The 19074-nt window shown below is 34.8% G+C and overlaps 1 protein-coding gene across 1 annotated transcript in view; it reads left to right on the top strand.

The window, feature by feature from the left end:
- The window catches only part of PPP1R3A (protein phosphatase 1, regulatory subunit 3A), a 59114-nt gene extending 40318 nt beyond the window's left edge, over window positions 1-18796 (top strand). The window contains exons 2-4 of the mRNA XM_006859296.1: window positions 14176-14234; window positions 14330-14454; window positions 16397-18796. Of these exons, the coding sequence (XP_006859358.1) occupies window positions 14176-14234; window positions 14330-14454; window positions 16397-18796 (2584 nt within the window). The remainder of the gene's footprint in view (window positions 1-14175; window positions 14235-14329; window positions 14455-16396) is intronic.
- The last annotated feature ends 278 nt before the right edge of the window (window positions 18797-19074 follow it).

Raw genomic sequence — 19074 nt, 5'->3', positions numbered from 1 at the left:
TGCAATAGACACTTCTGCGGACCTACTGAAGAATTCATGGCATAGCTAGAGTTTATAAGATAAGAAATAGGAGAAGCGTGGGTGGCACTGTAAGATAAGCAGCCGACTGTTAACCACAAAGTTGGCAATTCAAATCCATCAGTTGTTCTGGGAGAAAGATGATATAGCTTACTGCTCCTTTAAAGATTTACAGCTGCGGAAATCCTCTACAGGGTGCTGGAGTTAGAAATGTCTCACGGGCACCTACCAGTAACATTGATTGCTTGCCCCATGCCAGTGTCTGAGTGCCTACCCATTTCCTCGTTTCCTGTGCCATATTGGTGTGCATACTTACTCTTCTCACTTGGTTGAATTACACTCTTTTTTTTTGGTTCCTCTCTCTTGTGCCTTCCTCTGCTTTTCTTTTATCCACTCCAATACTCTTTCTCCATTTATCTTTGGTACAAATTTATTCAATGACTACTTTTATTACCCATGTTTCTGTCTCATTTTTTTTAAAAAGTGAAAAAAAATTTTTTTTCACTATGGTCTGTCTAAAAAAAAATTTTTACACTGGAGAAAAACATTGAATCAGATTTTGTATTGACTGATTTAGTCAAAATGATTCAGATTGTTTTTGTGTATAAAACAGCCTGAAGGAGAGGATGCATTTGCAAGTGAAGGAGTCAATTCCACAGGAGTATAGAGTTCTTTGTGGAGAATCCAATCCAGAGGCTAGAAGAAAGAAAACAGTGCACAAAATGTGTGCGTATAAGGTTGGTAAAGAAAACTGTGTAGCACAAAATATGGACAATTGTGAGGTATGCCTCAGTGCCTTGCATTTATCATTTGCATATTGAGAAGTCACGAGTCTTCATGTTAATGAATCCCTAACTAGTCTCTGACACAATAGACTGATATGTCCCAGGAGGAGTCATTATGGCCTATCCTGTCGATGATCCGCATATTAATGACTCCCTTACATGCTCATCAACAGGTAGCCTAATAGGTTTCCATTGAGTTCTTTTTCATTTGCTTTTTAAATGTATCCTCTTCTCTCTTCCTTTTGTAATACTATTGTGAAGAATTGACAAAAAGGTGCATTAAGATGATTTTAATGTGTGATGTAAGTTCACAAAAGCATCAAATTTAGAAATAATGCTTAAACTTACCTAGTCTGCCTAGAAAACTTTTCAAATGCTGTTAAATACAATTCCAAATTGAGGCTCTTATTTGAATTTTAACACAAGCTATCCGAATTTTAACACAAGCTATCCAACTCAGTGTTTCATATTCTGTTGTTGCTGATCTATCCCTTCTTTTTTTTTTTAAAGCATAATTAGAATAACAAGTTTGAAAATATGTATGTGAAACTGGATTGCTTAAAGATGGGAATGAATTCCAACAGTCTTTATCTCATAGAGGTAACTAGACACTTATTAAAATAAAAAGTAGTAGCTGATAATATTTAAAAACTTAAAACAGAATGGGAACATTGTTGTTATTGTTGGTAAGTTCCATTGAGTCGTTTCCGACTCATAGCGACTTCTGAGGAGCAACTGGTGGGTTTGAACTGCCGACCTTGAGGTCCAGTGCCTTATCATGCAATACCACATTAGACATAGGTTTAATTGCATGGCAATTAAGAAACATGGCAGATATCTGGTGGTTTAAATAAACAAACACAAAACATAAAATCTGTAATTTCCTGTAAGAGACCGATAAATTGCTCTTACGGTACTTCTACTGAGGTATATACTTGATTTATTCTCCAGATATTAAAAAAAAAAAAAAAAAAAAATCTGTTACCATCCACTTGATTCCCATTCACAGTGACTTTATAGGACAGAGTAGAACTGCCTTGCAGAGTTTTCATGATTGCAATATTTCTAGAAGCAGACTGCCACATCGTTCTCTCTCCAAGCAGCTGGTAGATTTGAACAGCTGACCTGATTAGTAGCCTAATGCTTAATGTTGATGCCACCAGGGCTCATTCACTCTTCAGATAAAGGGAGGAATACTGATACATAGTTGAAGCTTTTTTGCCAAGAGACAGGAATGGGCAGAGCTGGTCTCAGATGTCAAAGAAGTTTCACCATAAAAAATAACAAAAATACACACCACTTCATAAAGCCACCATCTCAGAGAACATAAGAGGGTAAAGGGCTGCATTTGGTTGGTCTGGCCTTACAATGCCACCTTCAATTGTGAAAGAGATCCCTCACCTGAGAGATGTCACTCCTGAATGACTTGATTTTGAAGTCTGGAAGTGTCCCTCGCCCTTCTTATTGACATCTTCAATCTCCTAACATTTCCACACGTTTGCTGGAAATATCCATCAAATAAACATTTTAATAGCAGTGCACAACAATAATTTATAATGTAAATGTATAGAGTATGGATAACCAAAGCTCAGTATTTAACAAACTGAACAACTTAGGTAATACTTACATGAATATTCCACACAGAAAACATGTTGAACCAGGCTTTCTTTGACTTTGATTAAGTGGCTCAGTAGTCATGTCTCTATGATAATGACTTCTGACACAACCACAAATCAATCAATAGCATATGAAGAATATACTGCCTGAGATTTTGTATCCTTTGGGAAAAAGTACACAAGGGAGAGGCCTCATAAGTTTAGAAGATGGGGACAGTACAAAGCTCAGCAATTGCTTTTGAGGGACTTATGGAGAAAAGGAACATCAGTCTCTAAGGTAAGGAGACTCTCAGTTGGACATTCTGAAGCTTTTGTCATCAGCCTGTTCCACTGTTGACAATTATTTTCTTGAATAGCTCGGGAAAAAGAACTTCAGGCCAACAAATCTATGATTTCTTTCTGCTATCTCTCTAATGCACATTCTTTAGTTTTTCCAGTATCCATCACTTAAAAACATTTACACATCTTTCTCGATAGAATATAATTGGCAGTTTGTAGCAAAGGAGTCCCTTGGGCCAGGTTTACCTATAAGTCTTCTTCCACTTAAAATTCATGGATTCTTCTTATAAATTACATTTCATCCCAAAGCAGCCTACAATTTTTTTTTTTTTTTTTGGTTCATACTTGGATCTCCAAGATTCTACTTAATTATGTACAAGATCCTCACAATTTTGTTCCTCTTTAGAAAGTACACTTCTCCAGAGAATTGCACATAGTCTTCTGATTCAGTCACAGAATTAAATCTAAGTAGTCCTTTTTCTCCCTGGTTTCTTGGGGGTGAACAGGGAAATATCATAATGCCTAACGCATTGACATGACAAAGTAGATTTAACCTTGCAATCATTGGTAGAAAACAAAGAGTTAGAAAATGAAGAAACTTTGGGGAAGAAACATATTGAAGAATTTTTCAACTAAGTTCCATCTGTCTTTCAGTTATTGCTTCTTTCATTGTTATTCCAATTTTCTATATCAAGAAGGCAAAATATTACTGTTTTCAATACATTTCCTCCAAATCATGTAGAGGCAACCGGGCAATGCTGTCATTTAGAGATGGGAAGAAAATTAGTTTTAGGAATGCAAAAAGTCAGCTTTTTGGAAAAAGGTAATTGACTCAGTGAAACTATCAGATCACTAACATTCATATGTTTTTAGTTATTACTTGAAAGCTGGTGCAATATACTACATTTAAAAGTAGTAAATTAGCTTGCATATTATGTCTTATCCAATACAGTTTTTTATCCTAATCAATCTTAGACATTGCTAATATTCCCTGAGAAGTTTTACTTGGGCTTAAGTAAAATGATGTGAAAATAAAGCATTCCATAATCCGTATTAGAAGTAATATTATAAGAGACCAGTTTATAAATTTTGCAGATGGGATTTCTGAAGACATTATATTCAAATTGATAATTCTCACCATAGGAGTGAATTGAGAAGTTATTTTTGGTTGTATTGTGTTCTTAAGTTGACAATTACTTCAACTGATTCAATAAGCATTAACATCTCTTTAAAAAAAAAAAAAATTAAGAAACTTCCAAATTAAACATTTTTAAATTCTGGTAGTGAAGTGACTTACCAACTGGGCTATTAAACACAAGGTCTGCAGTGTGAATCTACCAGTTACTCCTGAGGAGAAAGATGAGGCTTTCTGCTCCTGTAAAGATTTACAGCCTTAGAAACCCTATCCAGGATTCCTGTGATTTGGAACTGACTCAATAGTACACAACCACTAACTTATTTATTTATTTTTTATTGCATACTTCTGTTAGTTATAAGGAACTCTGGTAGCGTAGTGGTTACCAATCGGGCTGTGAACCTCAAGGTCAGCAGTTCGAAACTACCAGCTGTTCCACAGGAGAAAGATGAATCTCTCTGCTCTGGTACAGATTTACAGCCTCAGAAACCCTGTACAGGGTCTCTATGAGTTAGAACTGATACCATGGCACAAACAACAACAATTAGTTATAGAAATACAGTGCTCAAAATTGGAAAGCATATTATCTAATATCAAATCTTGAAAGGGCAGATTGGTTCCATTGTGAACAATAAAGTTGGATAGTGGTTGTCTGGTTGCTTAGAAAAGGGCTTTGGGCCTGAGTGTGATCTCAGCATTGAAGTGTTTTCAGTGTTTGCCAAGGGCACTTGAGAGGGAGGCCAGTGTGAACATATTGTATATTGTATTGACCATTCTTAATCTAATTCAGAGCTTTCACTTTTAAGATAAGGAATGTGATGCCCCGCCAATGCGCCTCCCCCCCAGAAACTAATGTCTCATACCCTCTCAGTTATTAATATCTAGATTCATCATCCAAAGGAAACTATAAAACAATTTTTAAAATTCGGATTTTTTTCTTGATATTGTTGCTTGCTTTTTTCAATCCCTGTTAATAACACGGAGCTGCTTTTATTTATTACTAAATAACTGAATGTCACGCATACCGTCACCCTAAACTCCTTGTATATAATGTTTTTGGGGTTTTTTTCGTAGATTTTCTTCACAATTCATATGTATCTCTCTGTCTCTTTTTCAAGCAAATATATTTATTGTTATTTTCTTTTCACAAATAGTGTGCCCACGTAGTGCTCACACATATAGCAAGTAAGATATGGCAGGCTTATGAATTGTGGAGTCCTGGCGGGGTGCTGTGGGTTAATGTGCTGAACTGCAAAGTCCGTTTGAGTCATAAGGTCAGCAGTACAAGTTCAACAGGTGCTCCTCCGAAACTCTATACAGGGTCACTATGGGTCAGAACCGACTCATCGGCACTTGGAAACAGCTGGAATATTGTGAGGAGTGGGGAAAATTGTCCTGAATTGTATAGTTGGCAACAATCAAACAAACAAAACAAAATATGTGTGCTGTTTCTGTAAAAATACAGTGTTCCTGATCAAGAGAAGTATTGTAACACAAGAGGAACAAAAATTATGCTGCTGTTGTTATTGTCATGTACAGTTGAGTCAGTTCTAACTCATAGTGACCCTGAGTTGGGTTTCTGAGGAGTGGTTGGTGGGTTTGAACTGCAGAACTTGTAGTTAGCTGATCAGTGCTATCCTACAGCACCACACCAGGACTCCACAATGTATTTTGAATTTGATCACTCATTAAGTACAAATCTTTGCTTCCCTCCTGCCTTCAATTTATAAGTAACTATGAATTGTCAGAATGCTAGGGGATGTCATTTTCAAATAACATTATAAAAAGAAAATAGTACACAATATGTAGTTATTTACTCTGCAGTATTTTTATAAGTGTTAATTCTTAAGTGTCTCTTAAAAACATTTAAAATGAAGTTTATATTATTTCTGGTTTAAAAGCTCTTCATTCATTTATTGCCCTTTTTTTTACTTGAGGTAGGTAGAGAGTAGAGCAAATAGAACAAGGTCACAAGCTTTGATCTGGCCGGAACTTCTTGATTAGTTTAAGAAATTTTTTTTTTTTTTTTTCCTTTAGCTGTTTATCATAGAGAGAGGTGATGCCCAAGAATTCCAAGTCTGGCTCTCTTTAGGCAGTGCTGAGCAACTTTGGCTACCTAAAACATTATCCTGCCATTCGCCTTGACTGGTTGGATAATTCTACCACATCAGACAGATTTTGTGGACTAGGTCTTTGAGTGACTTCACTCTTATTTTAAGAGATATATTGGTTTCTATCACATGACATAGGATTTTAGGAAATACCCCATTATTACATATAGTAAGAACCACTACATTTTAAGTGTTAAAATCAACTGAACTGTCAAAGCAGAAATGTACAATACCCAAAAAGTGCAAGAATATTAACAGGTGCCTAAATTCTGACAATGAATAAATAGGTTAGGTAATGAAAGAAGATGTGAATTAGTATCTTGATGAAACACTGTATTTACAGGGAGTACTTTAGAATACAGGGTCACTTTCACTGAAGAGCTAGAGATTTTTCTTATAGACTAGCCCTCATAGAAATTTGTGAATTAAAGATATGAGATAATAGGGCAAACATTCAAAAAGATAGCTAATTCCACGTAAAAGGAGAAATGTAGGAATTGAGCAGTATGGTAGTGTAGGACTAGTAGTCAGGGTAGTATATAATACATTTTACTTTGTTGTTGTTAAGTGCTGTAGAGTCGGTTCTTACTCATAGTGACTCCAAATATGGTTTCCAAGGAGCAGCTAGTAAGTTTGAACCACGAACCTTGTGGTTCAAACTGACCTTGTGGTCCAGTGCTTATCCTACAGCACTACACCAGTACTCCACATTCCACACTTTACTAGTAATAGTAATAATAATAATTCTTGAATTTTTCCATCTTTTGACCATTATACAGAAGAACTTCCCTGGCTAAGGAATAGATAGTAGTTTAGGGAAAATGAGTCATAGAGAGGTTAGCTATCTTGACTGAGGTCATGTAAATAAATATTCTCCTTTTTTTTTTTTCACTATGAATTGATTCTCTACAAAAAAGACTACTGGTGTGGGGGCCAAAAACAATGATTCAATTCTAGCTTTGCTCCTAGTCAATTTATGTGACTTCTGTTATATAGTTTAAGTGCTCGGAGCTTTAGTTCCTTTATCTGTAAATTGATAGGCTTAAACTATACTGTTGGTATCAAGTACTGGTGAGTTAGTTACAACTCATAGTCACCCTATGATACATATTCCAGGGACCAGGGTTTGAACCACCAACCGTGTGGTCCAATACTTATCCTTCAGCACCACACCAGGAGGTCCTTTATAGATCTGAGATTTTATGAACTTTAGGAGTTTGTCATTAAGAGTAAAAGAAATTTTCTGAAAGCCACATGGAAGTTAAAGTTAGGGATTCTGTAGAACTTAATTTTTGCAAGGCTAGCAGTTGACAAAATTTTTTTTTTTAAATAAATTCATTCTTGTTGTATTTGCTATTAATCCAGCTCCAATTATGGTGAGCCGACTTAGAACAGAATGAAATATTGAATGGTCCAGTACAATCTTTATGATTATTGCTATGTTTAAGTCTTTTATTTTGACTATTGTGTCAATCAATCCGTCTCATTGAGAACTTCTCTCATTTTCTCTTTGCGCTCTAATTTGCCAAGCGTGGTGTCATTTTCTGGCAATTGGTTTTTTTAAAATGATGTATCCAAAGTAAGAGCAGGAGCCCCCAATTAATCACCAGAGTTAACTCTCTGTCTGGCTCAGATATTAAAAGGCGCTACAGATTTTTGATCCTCGTGATACAACCAAGGTTAGGAAGGGAGAGGTATTTTTTTAAGTCCCTGTACAGGGTCGCTATGAGTCGGAACTGACTCGATGGCACTCAACAACAACAACAATAGTGAATCCATCAGCAAATTTTACTGACGCTACATCAAAAATTATATCTCAAATTTGATTCCTTTCCCCATTGCCAATACTGTTATCCCTCATCATTTTGTGCATGAGATATTGACATTCTCATACTGTGTCTTCCTGCTCAATTGTTCATCCTGCCTAGTTTCTCCTTTACACTGTTCTCTGTGATCTGTCTCTACAAGGTCAATCTGACCATGTTTCTCACCAATTTAAAGAGCCCTTCATACCCACTGGTTAAAGAGCGCCTTAAGCAATTCAGCCCCACTTCCCCTGGCATACTAAATCCTTTACAACCTTGCTAACTTGGAGTGAGATCTTTTGACATGTACTCCCAAAAATAAGGTCAAAACCCTCTGAATATCTCATTTTTTCTGGAATTGCATCTTTCTTTTGTGCTTTCTTATCCTTATCTTTGACCACCTGCTGTTGTCTTTGCTTAGCATGACATTTCCTTTCTTCTCTAATTTGCTAACTCTTGAAAACCTAAGTCAGAAGGTTACTTCTTTAGTGAAAAAATACCTGCACCATATCCTTTCATTCCTGTACTCTCTTTTTATTCTTATGGGATTATATGTAGCATCGCTTAGTCTTTATTATGCATGTTGTCATTAACTGTCATTGAGTCTGTTCTGACCCATAGTGACCATGACTCTGACCCTGTATAGGGTTTCCAAGGAACAGCTGGTGAGCTGGAACTGCTGGCCTTGCAGTTCTAGCTGACTTAGCAACCCAGAGCTTTAACCAACAGTGCCACACCAGGACTCTATTTATTGCTTATTAAATAGAGTAATTACCTTTTAACCTGTCCATTTATTCATTACACTGTAGCTTTCTTCAGGAAAGAGACTGTCATTTATTATATTTGTTTTCCCAATGCTTATTATAATACATAACACATAGTGGTTTATGTATTATAAAAGAATGAATGATCCTTCTTATGATTAAAAACTGTGACTATTTTGTCTTATTTAATGTGAACCAGAAATGAGCTACTGCTCTACAAAATACATATCTTTTTATATTTTCTAGATTATACCATAGTAGCTCTCCCCCCCCTTAATTACTTCACTCATAATTAAAAGCATTGTCTTGAACTTTGGAAGGGGTGCTACTTTACAACATACAAAACATGCATGTTTTAATTTACTATAGTCTTTTTGAAATTAAATTTGAATGAGGAAAGATGAGAAGAATAATATAATGGTAACTACTGTAAGTGGCAAAGAGAAGGAAGAAGTAGAGAGGATATTGTGTATTTATTCAACAGCAATTTTTATCCCACTAATATATGTCAGAAGTCCTGGTGTGGAGCTGTGAGTTAATGCAATGTCATTTTGAACTGCAAGGTTGGCAGTTCAAATTCATCAACTGCTCCTCAGAACCCCCATATGGGGTTACTATGAGTCAGAACTGACTCGATGGCACTTAATCACAACATTTATGTGTCAGGCATTGTGGTAGCCAGCCACTAGGAATACAAGTGAATAAGAAACACTCCTGCTTACATAGGATTCAGGGAACATAATAGAGTGTGCTCGTATTTGTTTCCTAGGGCAGCTGTAAAAAAAAGGGTGGCTTAAAATGATAGAAATTATTTTATCATTTATCACAGTTCTGTAGGCTAGAAGTCTGAATGAATTCAGGCTGTCAGCAGGGCCATCCTCTCTGAAAGTTCTAGGAAAGCTGCTTTCTTATCTCTTCCAGCTTCTGGTAACTCTCGGCATCCCTTGGCTTGCAGCTGCAGAATAGCTCCATCTCAGCCTGGCTGTCTTTCCTCTGTGTATGCATCTGTATCTCTTCTCTTTTATTAGGGTACCATCCAGACCCATCCTACTCCAGTATGACCTCATGTTAACGTCACTGATGACATCTCCGAAGACCTTATTTTCTAACAAGGTCACATTGGCAGGTACTAGGTGTTAGGGTTCTGCCATAACTTTTGGGGGACATGATTTAATTTATAACAAAAGGAGACTAGAAATGTTTAAAAATCCATTTTGTGTATGTTAAACTACTATATAGTGCTGGGCTCCATCATTAGCTGTCATCAGTTCTCCCTCAATTTTTCTAAGGTTGTTTGGAATAAACTCTTTAGATTTAAGTGATCATATGACTGATACTTTAAACTTGAATGTAGGATTCTATCTTTAGGGGCCATTTAATCTAGGCCAGAAAGCAGTCAAATTGTCTGAATAAATTATCTGAAATTAAAAGTAATAAACTCAGGTTATACACATAACATTTTGGTTCTTTGGACACAGAGAATCCAGTTCACAGAAGTGGATTAATTATAATGCTCACTTCATCACATTTTCATCATTGCTTCATTGAATGGTTCTCTTCTATTTACCTATTTTTCAACATTTTAAGTGGATATTTAAAATAATATAATAAGCAACTGCAAAATGACCACTCAGAACAATAAATAAATTCTTACCATTTTCTTTTCTCACTCTCCCTTTTAATGACTGCTATCTGATGTAACCATAAACTTAAAAATCAAGTTAATCATTCTCTTTCTTTTTTTACATTGTTATATTTCTATGTGTCCCTTGTTATATATTTTTTGATGATTTGAGTAAAGTTCAGCTTAATACAAATTTTTGATACTTACATTACTGAAGATATGATATTGCTAAGATTCATCATATTGTTGTATGTCTCTAAAGTTTATTCAATTTTAATGCTATGTAATATTACTTTTTGTGCTACATTCTTTTTTTTTTTTTTTTTAATTCACTCCTTTGTCATTGGATTTGGGTTGATTCAAAGTATATCCACTTGATGACAACATTATTGTGGACTTCTAGAAGTCTTCTGTCTACATGCAAGTTTTTCTCAGGTATATATCTAGGAGTGAATTGTGTATTATTATGTTTGGTATCTTATAATAGCAGTAAAACACATAAATATGAAAAAAAGAACAGCTTTAGATTTGGGCATAAATACAAAGAAGACAAGCTCAAAATAAATGTAATTTAATTATTATATCATTTATTTATGATCAAGGATCCCTGACAGTGTAGTGGCTATATGTTGGGCTGCTAACTTCAAAGTCAGCAGTTTGAATCTACCAGCTGCTCCACAGGAGAGAGATGTGGCTTTCTGCTCCTGTAAAGATTTGCAGCCTTGGAAACCCTATGTGATGTTGCTATAAATTGGAACCAAAACAATGTCAAATCACCTCCACCAAACCATATCTGTGAATAAAAGCTCAGAGAAAATGTAGATAATTCCAAGAGAGAAAAGAATAAACTTATATGAAGAACTATTAAAGAAAACCTAGAAAAATTGAGAAATATACAATGTTCATAGATAAGGAAGAAAATAACATAAAGATGTCAATTCACTCCTAAATTGATCTACAGATTTGGTTCAGTTAGAATTAAAATACCAAAAGTGTTTTGGTATAATATAAATTTACAATTTTCGGAGATAATGTCAAAAAGATTGCACTTATTTATTCTTCTAAAAGCAATGCATAAGAAAGTCCGTGATTTAATACTTTCAACTCTATATTGACATACTTTTACATTTTTGTTAATTCAATGGGTATAAAATGGCATTTTCCTATGATCTTGTTTAGCATATTTCTATTCTCTAGTAATGCATACTAGCTCTTGTGTTACTTTGTTATCATAAGAGTTTTTCTTCTGTGAAATGACTGCTCATCTCTTTTATGCCCACTCTATCAAGTTATTTGTGCTTTCTTATTGATTTGTAGGCATTCTTTATTTATTCTTGATACTTATTTGTGTTGCTTTTGTGTGCTGCAAGCATATTCTAGTTTATAATTTATATTCTTACTTTATAAAGATGACTTCTGATGACCAAACTTAAAAATTTTAATAACATTTAATCTACCAATATTTTCTTTTATAATAAATACCTTTTTGCTCTTATTTAAGAGACATATTCCTACTCCAAAGTCTGAAAGACATTTCCATTTAATTTCTAGTAAGAATTTTAAAAACTTAAAAATTTTAAGTTCTTAATACACGTAGGAATGATTTTCAAAATATACATAGTGTGCCAATTTTACATTCTTCCATTAGGAGTGTTGTTCCTGTTAAGTGCCATCAAGTCAGTTCCAATTCCAATTCAAAGTGATCCTGTGTAGGGTTTCTTAGGAGTGACTGGTGAGTTTGAACCATCAAACTTGTGGTTCAAACTGACCTTGTGTTCCAAGGCTTATCCTACAGTTCCACACCATAAACTTGACTGAAAAGTTTCCCATTTCCTGGCTGTCTCATATGCCATGTATCTTATATACCAAGGTTCCAGATAAGGTCTCAATCTAATTTCATTCATCAATTTGTGTGTCTCTGTACCAATATTATGGTGTCTTAATTATTAAATCTTTTAAAAAACTTCTAAAATCAGGTTGTGCAGATTGCTCCTCCCTGTTATTTTTCAGAAACATTCAGGTAATTATCATCATCTTACTCTTCTCTTTAGAATTATAGCTTCAAATTATATATAAAAACTGGTTTGATATTTTGGTTAGAATTGAACTGAATCTGTAGATCAATTTTGGAGAGAATTGAAATCTTTATATCATCTTCCTGTCTATGAACATGGTATATTTTTCAACATTTCTAGGTCTTCTTTAATATTTTGTGACATAGTTTTGTTCTTTTTGCTTTTGGAATTTTCCTGATATTCTGTTAGCTTCTGTTCATATGTGCACAATATTCAAATTGCATTTATTTTCAGCTTTTCTTCTTTACATTTACCCCAAAATAAAAAACTTTTGTTTTATATTAAAATTTTTTTGTACTTAACTGTTTTTTTTTGTAAGACACCAAACATAGTAATATACAGATGGGTTCCTAATTATTTGTTCCTAAGTGAACTCAAAGCAGATTCCTTACCTTTAAGTCAATCAATATTTTGAAATTTAAGTATTTTAGGAGAATGAAGTTAGAGTTCAAAGAATGATTCACAGCATTTCGGTTACGTAGAAACAATAAAAGTTTCAATAACTATTATTTTTCCTCTACAAATGATATTTTCAGTACTGTTATGGGTTTAAAGAGGAAATAGGAACAATAAAGGCTTCTTAATGATTTACTTTTAAGACATACAGATTATTTTGAACATGGGTTAAGAAACATGTGTCAGCTTACAGTTGGATTCTACAAAAATAAATCTTTGCATACTTACTAACATCATTAAATAATACAGATATTTATAATTCAGTGAGTATCAGTTTGTAAATAATATATTTTCCAAACAAAATTACATTTATCTGAAGGTGTTATTTTCACCCACTGAAGGTACCAAATAATTTTTATAGAGTTAAAATTAAGCTTCATGAATATGCACAAACTGAAAATTACCCTCTTACCTGATCAAGAAGGAAGAGCTTGTAATTTACTCATGAGCTGGGAAATTCAATCAACCAAATTAAAAAACAAAACAAAACAAAACTTGATCCCTTCTGAGATTTGGACTAAAATTGCCCATGCAATGAAAATTAAACTCTACTATACAAATTGATTAACAATTGCCCAGCTCTATAGACTTATTTGGTTTCAGAAAAAAAATCATTGAACAAAGTCACAAGAAGAAAAACAAAGGTGAGACAATAACAGAGAATATGACTACTGGGTACAGCATTTCTTGACTTGTCATAATGGTACACAAAGTGGGCTTGTTGGCTAATTTTTTTTCTATTGTTATCAGTAAATCTAAGTTCTAAGAACTTCACAAATCTAGGTGTATACAGATTACATTAGCAATAAAATACTTATCTTTTTCAATCAGTATGCAGAATACAATAGAAAAGGCAGTATAACCTGAAAAAATTTTAAAGAAAATATATACTTGCATATGAGCAATCTGAAGTCTGGGTTATAAAATTGGCCTGTGGCAATACACATACAGTCTTTTAACTGAGTATAAATTTAGCTGCCTTTCCAGTTTTTAGTTAGCTTGTGTTTTTCTCTTTTTCTGGAGAGATAGTTAATGCTGTATCAGTTGAACTGAAAGAATTTTGAGTAAAATGGAACACAAAAAAATTAATAATTGAAATGTTAGAAAGCAATTTCCACAACCACAAATGGACTGTCAGTTCATAAAACTTTATCATTTAAACCAAGAGAAAAATGTTCTCGCTTGTGAAGATTAAATTCATGAATGATGGAATAATCTACATTTACATGTATTTTTACTTTGGTTATAGAAGTTCTAATGTGAATAACATAATCTCATTTAGGAGTATGGCATTGTATGAGTTGTTTTTCAATGTGTCTATCTTCAGTGTTTACTATTGTATTATTCTGAAAGATTAATTTTATTAGAAAAATACAATACATTTTTAAATTAGGAAAAGCTGTAAAGTATATATTTGTCTTGGCTTTGGCTTGGTTTCCTCCTATCTAAAAAAATATTTAAAAGATAGGATAAAAAAAATTATAACCTTTTGTTTTAAATTTAACAGTAAAGAAGAAACATCAGTAACATCAAAAGGGAATAACTTGGAGAATTCAAAAGTTACAGGTAATAATTATTCAATTCTTAAACAAAAGCTGTCTCTTTTCTTAAAACCTGTAATTTAAAAAACTCTCATATGTACAATTATATTAACTTTTCAGATACCTATATCCCGACAATTGTTTGTTCTCCTGAGGACAAGGACGACCTGGAAATCAGTAATCAAAATGTAAAAGATGTAAACAGGGAACAGGATGAACATAATGAAAAAGAATTACATTTGATGGTAAGTGTTCTGGTTGCCAGGGTATTAGAAGAGATGAATCCATTTATGCTTCAAAGATGCTGCAATGCCTGCCTTTCAATAGCTTCAACTAATATAATTTGCAAATGTGAAAGCACAGCCTAAGTCTGTCCTTGCATCTCCAGCTTGATCAACAAGGCACTTTGATTTCAGTATGTTACTTCCGGTCTCTGCAGTGGTAAATTAATGGCATTCATTTCTTATCTCTTTATGAGAGGCTCTGAGTAATAGTTTGTAGGCATTACAGGAGAGGTAGCTCTATCCTGATGTGCATTTCTAATCTTTGTGACAAGTGTACACTTAGCATAAACTCCTTGCCTGTAAAATGAGAGGGCTGGACTAGGTGATTGTTAAGGTCCGATCCTACAGGTCTGTGGTTCTTGCATTAGCAGCGTTTTGTTGTTGTTGTTGTTGTTGTTTTGAAACCTCCTTCCTTCTGAGATTCTCAAAATTTTGTCATTGTATTCAATTACCCACTGAGAAGAAAATAGCCTGTGCCATGATTTTTAAACAGAAAACAAATTCTGTACTGTAGAATTTAGTATTAAATTTGTTATCATAAATTCCACACTTGGTGAACATTCATTCTATTCAGAATTTTGAGGAATGCTTTAGATTGCAATTTTTACCACAAAGGAAGAAATAGCAGTAAATGAGTCACGTAATGTAATTTATCCTTTACTGTATCTGTTGGAGCTGCTATCATTGGGATACAAAACTTTGTAATCATCTAAGATTAAAATGACGTTTGCCTTTTCAAGTGTCAGAACTGAAACAGAAAAGAAATAGAGCTCATCTATTTCCCCACACATTCCATCTTCTTTATAGTAATATGGAATGTGCATCACTAAAGTATGCAATTTACTTTGCTCCAACTTTAAGAAACTACAAAGTTGTCACCCATTGTGAGAATTCTCACCAGCTGAAAGTTAACATCGCCATTTTTTCAAACCACAGAATATAATGAAAGGGCCCTGAAAATCATATACTTCAACAACACTCCTCATTACAATGAGTAGGCTCAAATATAAAAGTTTGTTTAGAAGTTACTGAGATTGTACATCCAATAAATGAACAGGGACCTGTAATTTACATGCTAATTTGCTCCATGCTGACGTTAATGCATAAAACAATGAAGCTCTATAATAGATGGAAATACAACCAAATCTGTGGAACCCACAGGCATTGGCTTACAAGACAGCTGTGCAGTTGACAAGTAACATGAGCCTTATGTGAGAAGAAGGGGAAAACGTAAGATTTGCATATAATTATTGAGATCATGCAAATGTCAGTTATGAGGAGGAAAAAAAAAAAAAAAAAACACACACACACACAGGCATCTCACTGTTAAATCCTGACAGTTGGCATCACTGAAGAGCTCAAATACATTTGAGTACCAGTTGGCAGAGGGTCATTAAAACAGAATTTGCAGAGACATTAACTCCCTCACTTTTCTTTGAGTGACGTTTTGCTATTAATAGTTTGCAGAAGCTTTGCAGAAAACATATTAATAAGAGAAACTGTAATGGGGGCACCTACAGCAAGTGTAAATGCAGCAAGGGGCACCCAGGAAGCTGCTCTCTAATTGATTAGCATGGAGCCATCAATGTGTATATCCTAAGTGAGGAGAAAGTGCAATGACAAGCAAGAATAGTTGAATAATACAATGTGATATTTGGAAGCTGGGAAGGAGAGTGATTAATTTGGGCCCCTTTTCTTATTAGTCTCATTCCTAAGTCATACCCTACAAGGACTCCCCAAAACATCCACCTTCCAGAGTTTGTAGGAAATCTATAATTAAAACGAGTCAAGAAAATCTACCAGAAAATCACTAGCTGACTTAATAAAACCTAAATTATTTATTTTTTGTATTTAAAAAGATCATTTGGTCATTATTTTTTTGCTTTTTTTTTCACTTCTTAAGATAAATGAACACTTAATACGAACTCGAAGCACTCCTTCCAGAGATGAAAAGAATACATTTTCAACAGATCCAGTCAATTTTCCAAATAAAGCAGAGGGGTTAGAGAAGACGCAAATCCACAATGAAATAGGCACTGACTTGTTCAAAAGGCCTTTGTCTCCAAGTTCATCAGCAGAACTCTCTTTAAAGGGAGATTTTCACCACAATGAAAAATATTCCTTAGGAAATTATTGTAGTTATCAACCTTCAGAGGGAATTACTTCAGGTATGGGAGAAATCAAGCCATTTTTGGAAGATGCTAGTAATGATGAATTAGTGCAGTTAGGTATCGACAGCAAAGAACTGGATGATAATGCTAATCCAGCTCAAGAAAAGAACAGAGTACAGGTATTTTTTCCCATCTCAGAGCAACTAATGCCAGGTAGCCTTATGAAAAAACATAAAGGAGAAGCTAAGAAAATGGAAACAAAAGACTGGGAATATTTAAAGAGAGAATGCCATTCAGATGAGTCTGCATACTTGGAAGGATCAATAGGAAAAGGGACTGCCAAGAAAGATTATTGCAGTGTTGAAGATGAGGAACAGGAAAGTATACACTTTAGCCTTCATGAAAAAGGACAAAACAATTTAAAACCCATCTATCATGACCAAGAAAGGAAGATAGGCTACTCTGAAGAAAGTATGGAAGCCATAGGAGCTAATAGCAGAGACCTAACGGCCGAGTCAAGTAAGACCCCAGCTCCCAGCCAGGCACCAAGAGCAGATAGGGCTCATTCACCAAGGACATATTTAAGTTGGGATAAAGTTGTGATAACAACCTCAGAGCATGATTTCACAACCAGTGAAGGCACCACTTTAGGAGGGATGACTGGACAGATTTGTTCACCAAGAAATGGAAATACTTTGAGGAATGATTATCCTTTCCAAGCTGAGGAAGAAACATCGGATTGGATTAATCCTGAAGATCAGAATAAGAATACACAGCATAAATATAATTGGAATGTTCTGGAAAGTCAGGGAAAAGCAAAAGAGAGTAAGGCAAATATAGCAGAGCAGACCAAAGAACAAGCATATTGTGAAGACATGTGGGAAAAAAGAGATAACACAAGGAGTTTGAAAGGTACTCCTGCAGAAGGATTGTTTACCTGCCAAGAAACAGTGAGCCGTGAACTGTCTTCTCTAGCTGATCATGGTATTACCGAGAAAGCAGAAGCAGGTACAGCTTATATAATTAAGACAACATCAGAAAATATTCTAGAAAGCATGTCTGCTAGAGAAAAAGCAATAATTGCTAAGCTACCTCAAGAGACAGCACGAAGTGACAAGCCCATCGAGGAAAAGGAAACAGTGTTTGATCCGCATGAAGGGAGGAATGATGATTCACATTATACCCTTTGTCAACGGGATGCAGTAGGTTTAATCTATGACAATGATTTTGAAAAGGAATCACATTTAGGTATTTGTAATGTACGTGTAGATGAAACGAAGAAGGAAGAAACCATGTCTACATCCAATCCTGGGAAGACACATGACAGGGAGAAAAGTGGCATTGGAAATCTAACATGTGTAGAAGAATCCTTACAGGTCCTTACAGGGAAACATAAAACAGCTTCAAAACGGGATTTACATTTGGAAATGTTGCCAAAAGACAAAAAAATATTTCCAAAAAATAGAGATTATGGGCATGTCCCAGAATTATCAATGAAAACAGACTTCAATGTCTTTCCTCCATCTGCTTTTAACTCAGACACTAACAGGGCTTCTCAGATTGGTTCTCATTTGTCCAATCACCATACTAAAACTTCAGTGTCATTTTTTGAACAAGCAACTGCCAACGAGGGTATAAAAATTTCTACCATGACTACCATTTCTACTAAATCAGAGTATAAATGTAATCCAGCGCATGAAATCCAGGATACTGAGAAACACCCTCATCCTGGGTCTATACCTGAAGAAGTTTCCACAAATTTGGGAATAGTGGCATCCAGTAGTAGTAGAGAAAGATGTATAGACCAGATTTCTCAACAAGAAGAACACAATGTGGAAAACTCTCTAGGGCCAATGATTTTAGTCAGTGAACCCTTTGAGAACAAGGAAGAGGCAAGATATGGAAATGAAGGTTTACTAAACTCTGGACAATTGTTATGCTCTTCAGCTGACAAGGAATGTGAAAACTCTGCCTCAACTACTTCTCTGGCCCAAGAAAGGAAAGTTCAAGGCAGTCATTCTCTGCTTTCCAAATATACCAACTCAAAAATACCTTATTTCCTTTTGTTTCTGGTATTTCTTGTTACCATCTACCACTATGACTTAATGATTGGCTTAGCATTCTACCTTTTTTCACTGTACTGGCTATCCTGGAAAGCAGAAAGACAAAAGGAATCTGTCAAAAAGAAGTAACCTCAGCGATATTACTGTACTCTCTTAAAACATAAGCTATTTAGTTCCAAACATTTGGATTGGTGAAAGAGAGTATTCATTGTGCAAGGAACCTGTGCAGTTTTTCTCTTGAAGGATCATTTAAAAAGGAATGCGTATGAAGTTTGCTCCTTCATATAAGTAATTATTCTATATAGGACCATTATGTTTGGATCATTAAATACCTATATGAATATGAGATCTGAAGCACGTCAAGTTGAAATTAGGTACAGCTGTTGCTCCTTAGCAGGTTATGAAGT

Source organism: Chrysochloris asiatica, unplaced genomic scaffold, assembly GCF_000296735.1.
Source record: "Chrysochloris asiatica unplaced genomic scaffold, ChrAsi1.0 scaffold00032, whole genome shotgun sequence".
NCBI lineage: Eukaryota > Metazoa > Chordata > Mammalia > Afrosoricida > Chrysochloridae > Chrysochloris > Chrysochloris asiatica.
The sequence above is the reverse complement of the archived record's forward strand: the minus strand, read 5'-3'. Positions and strand labels throughout refer to the sequence as shown.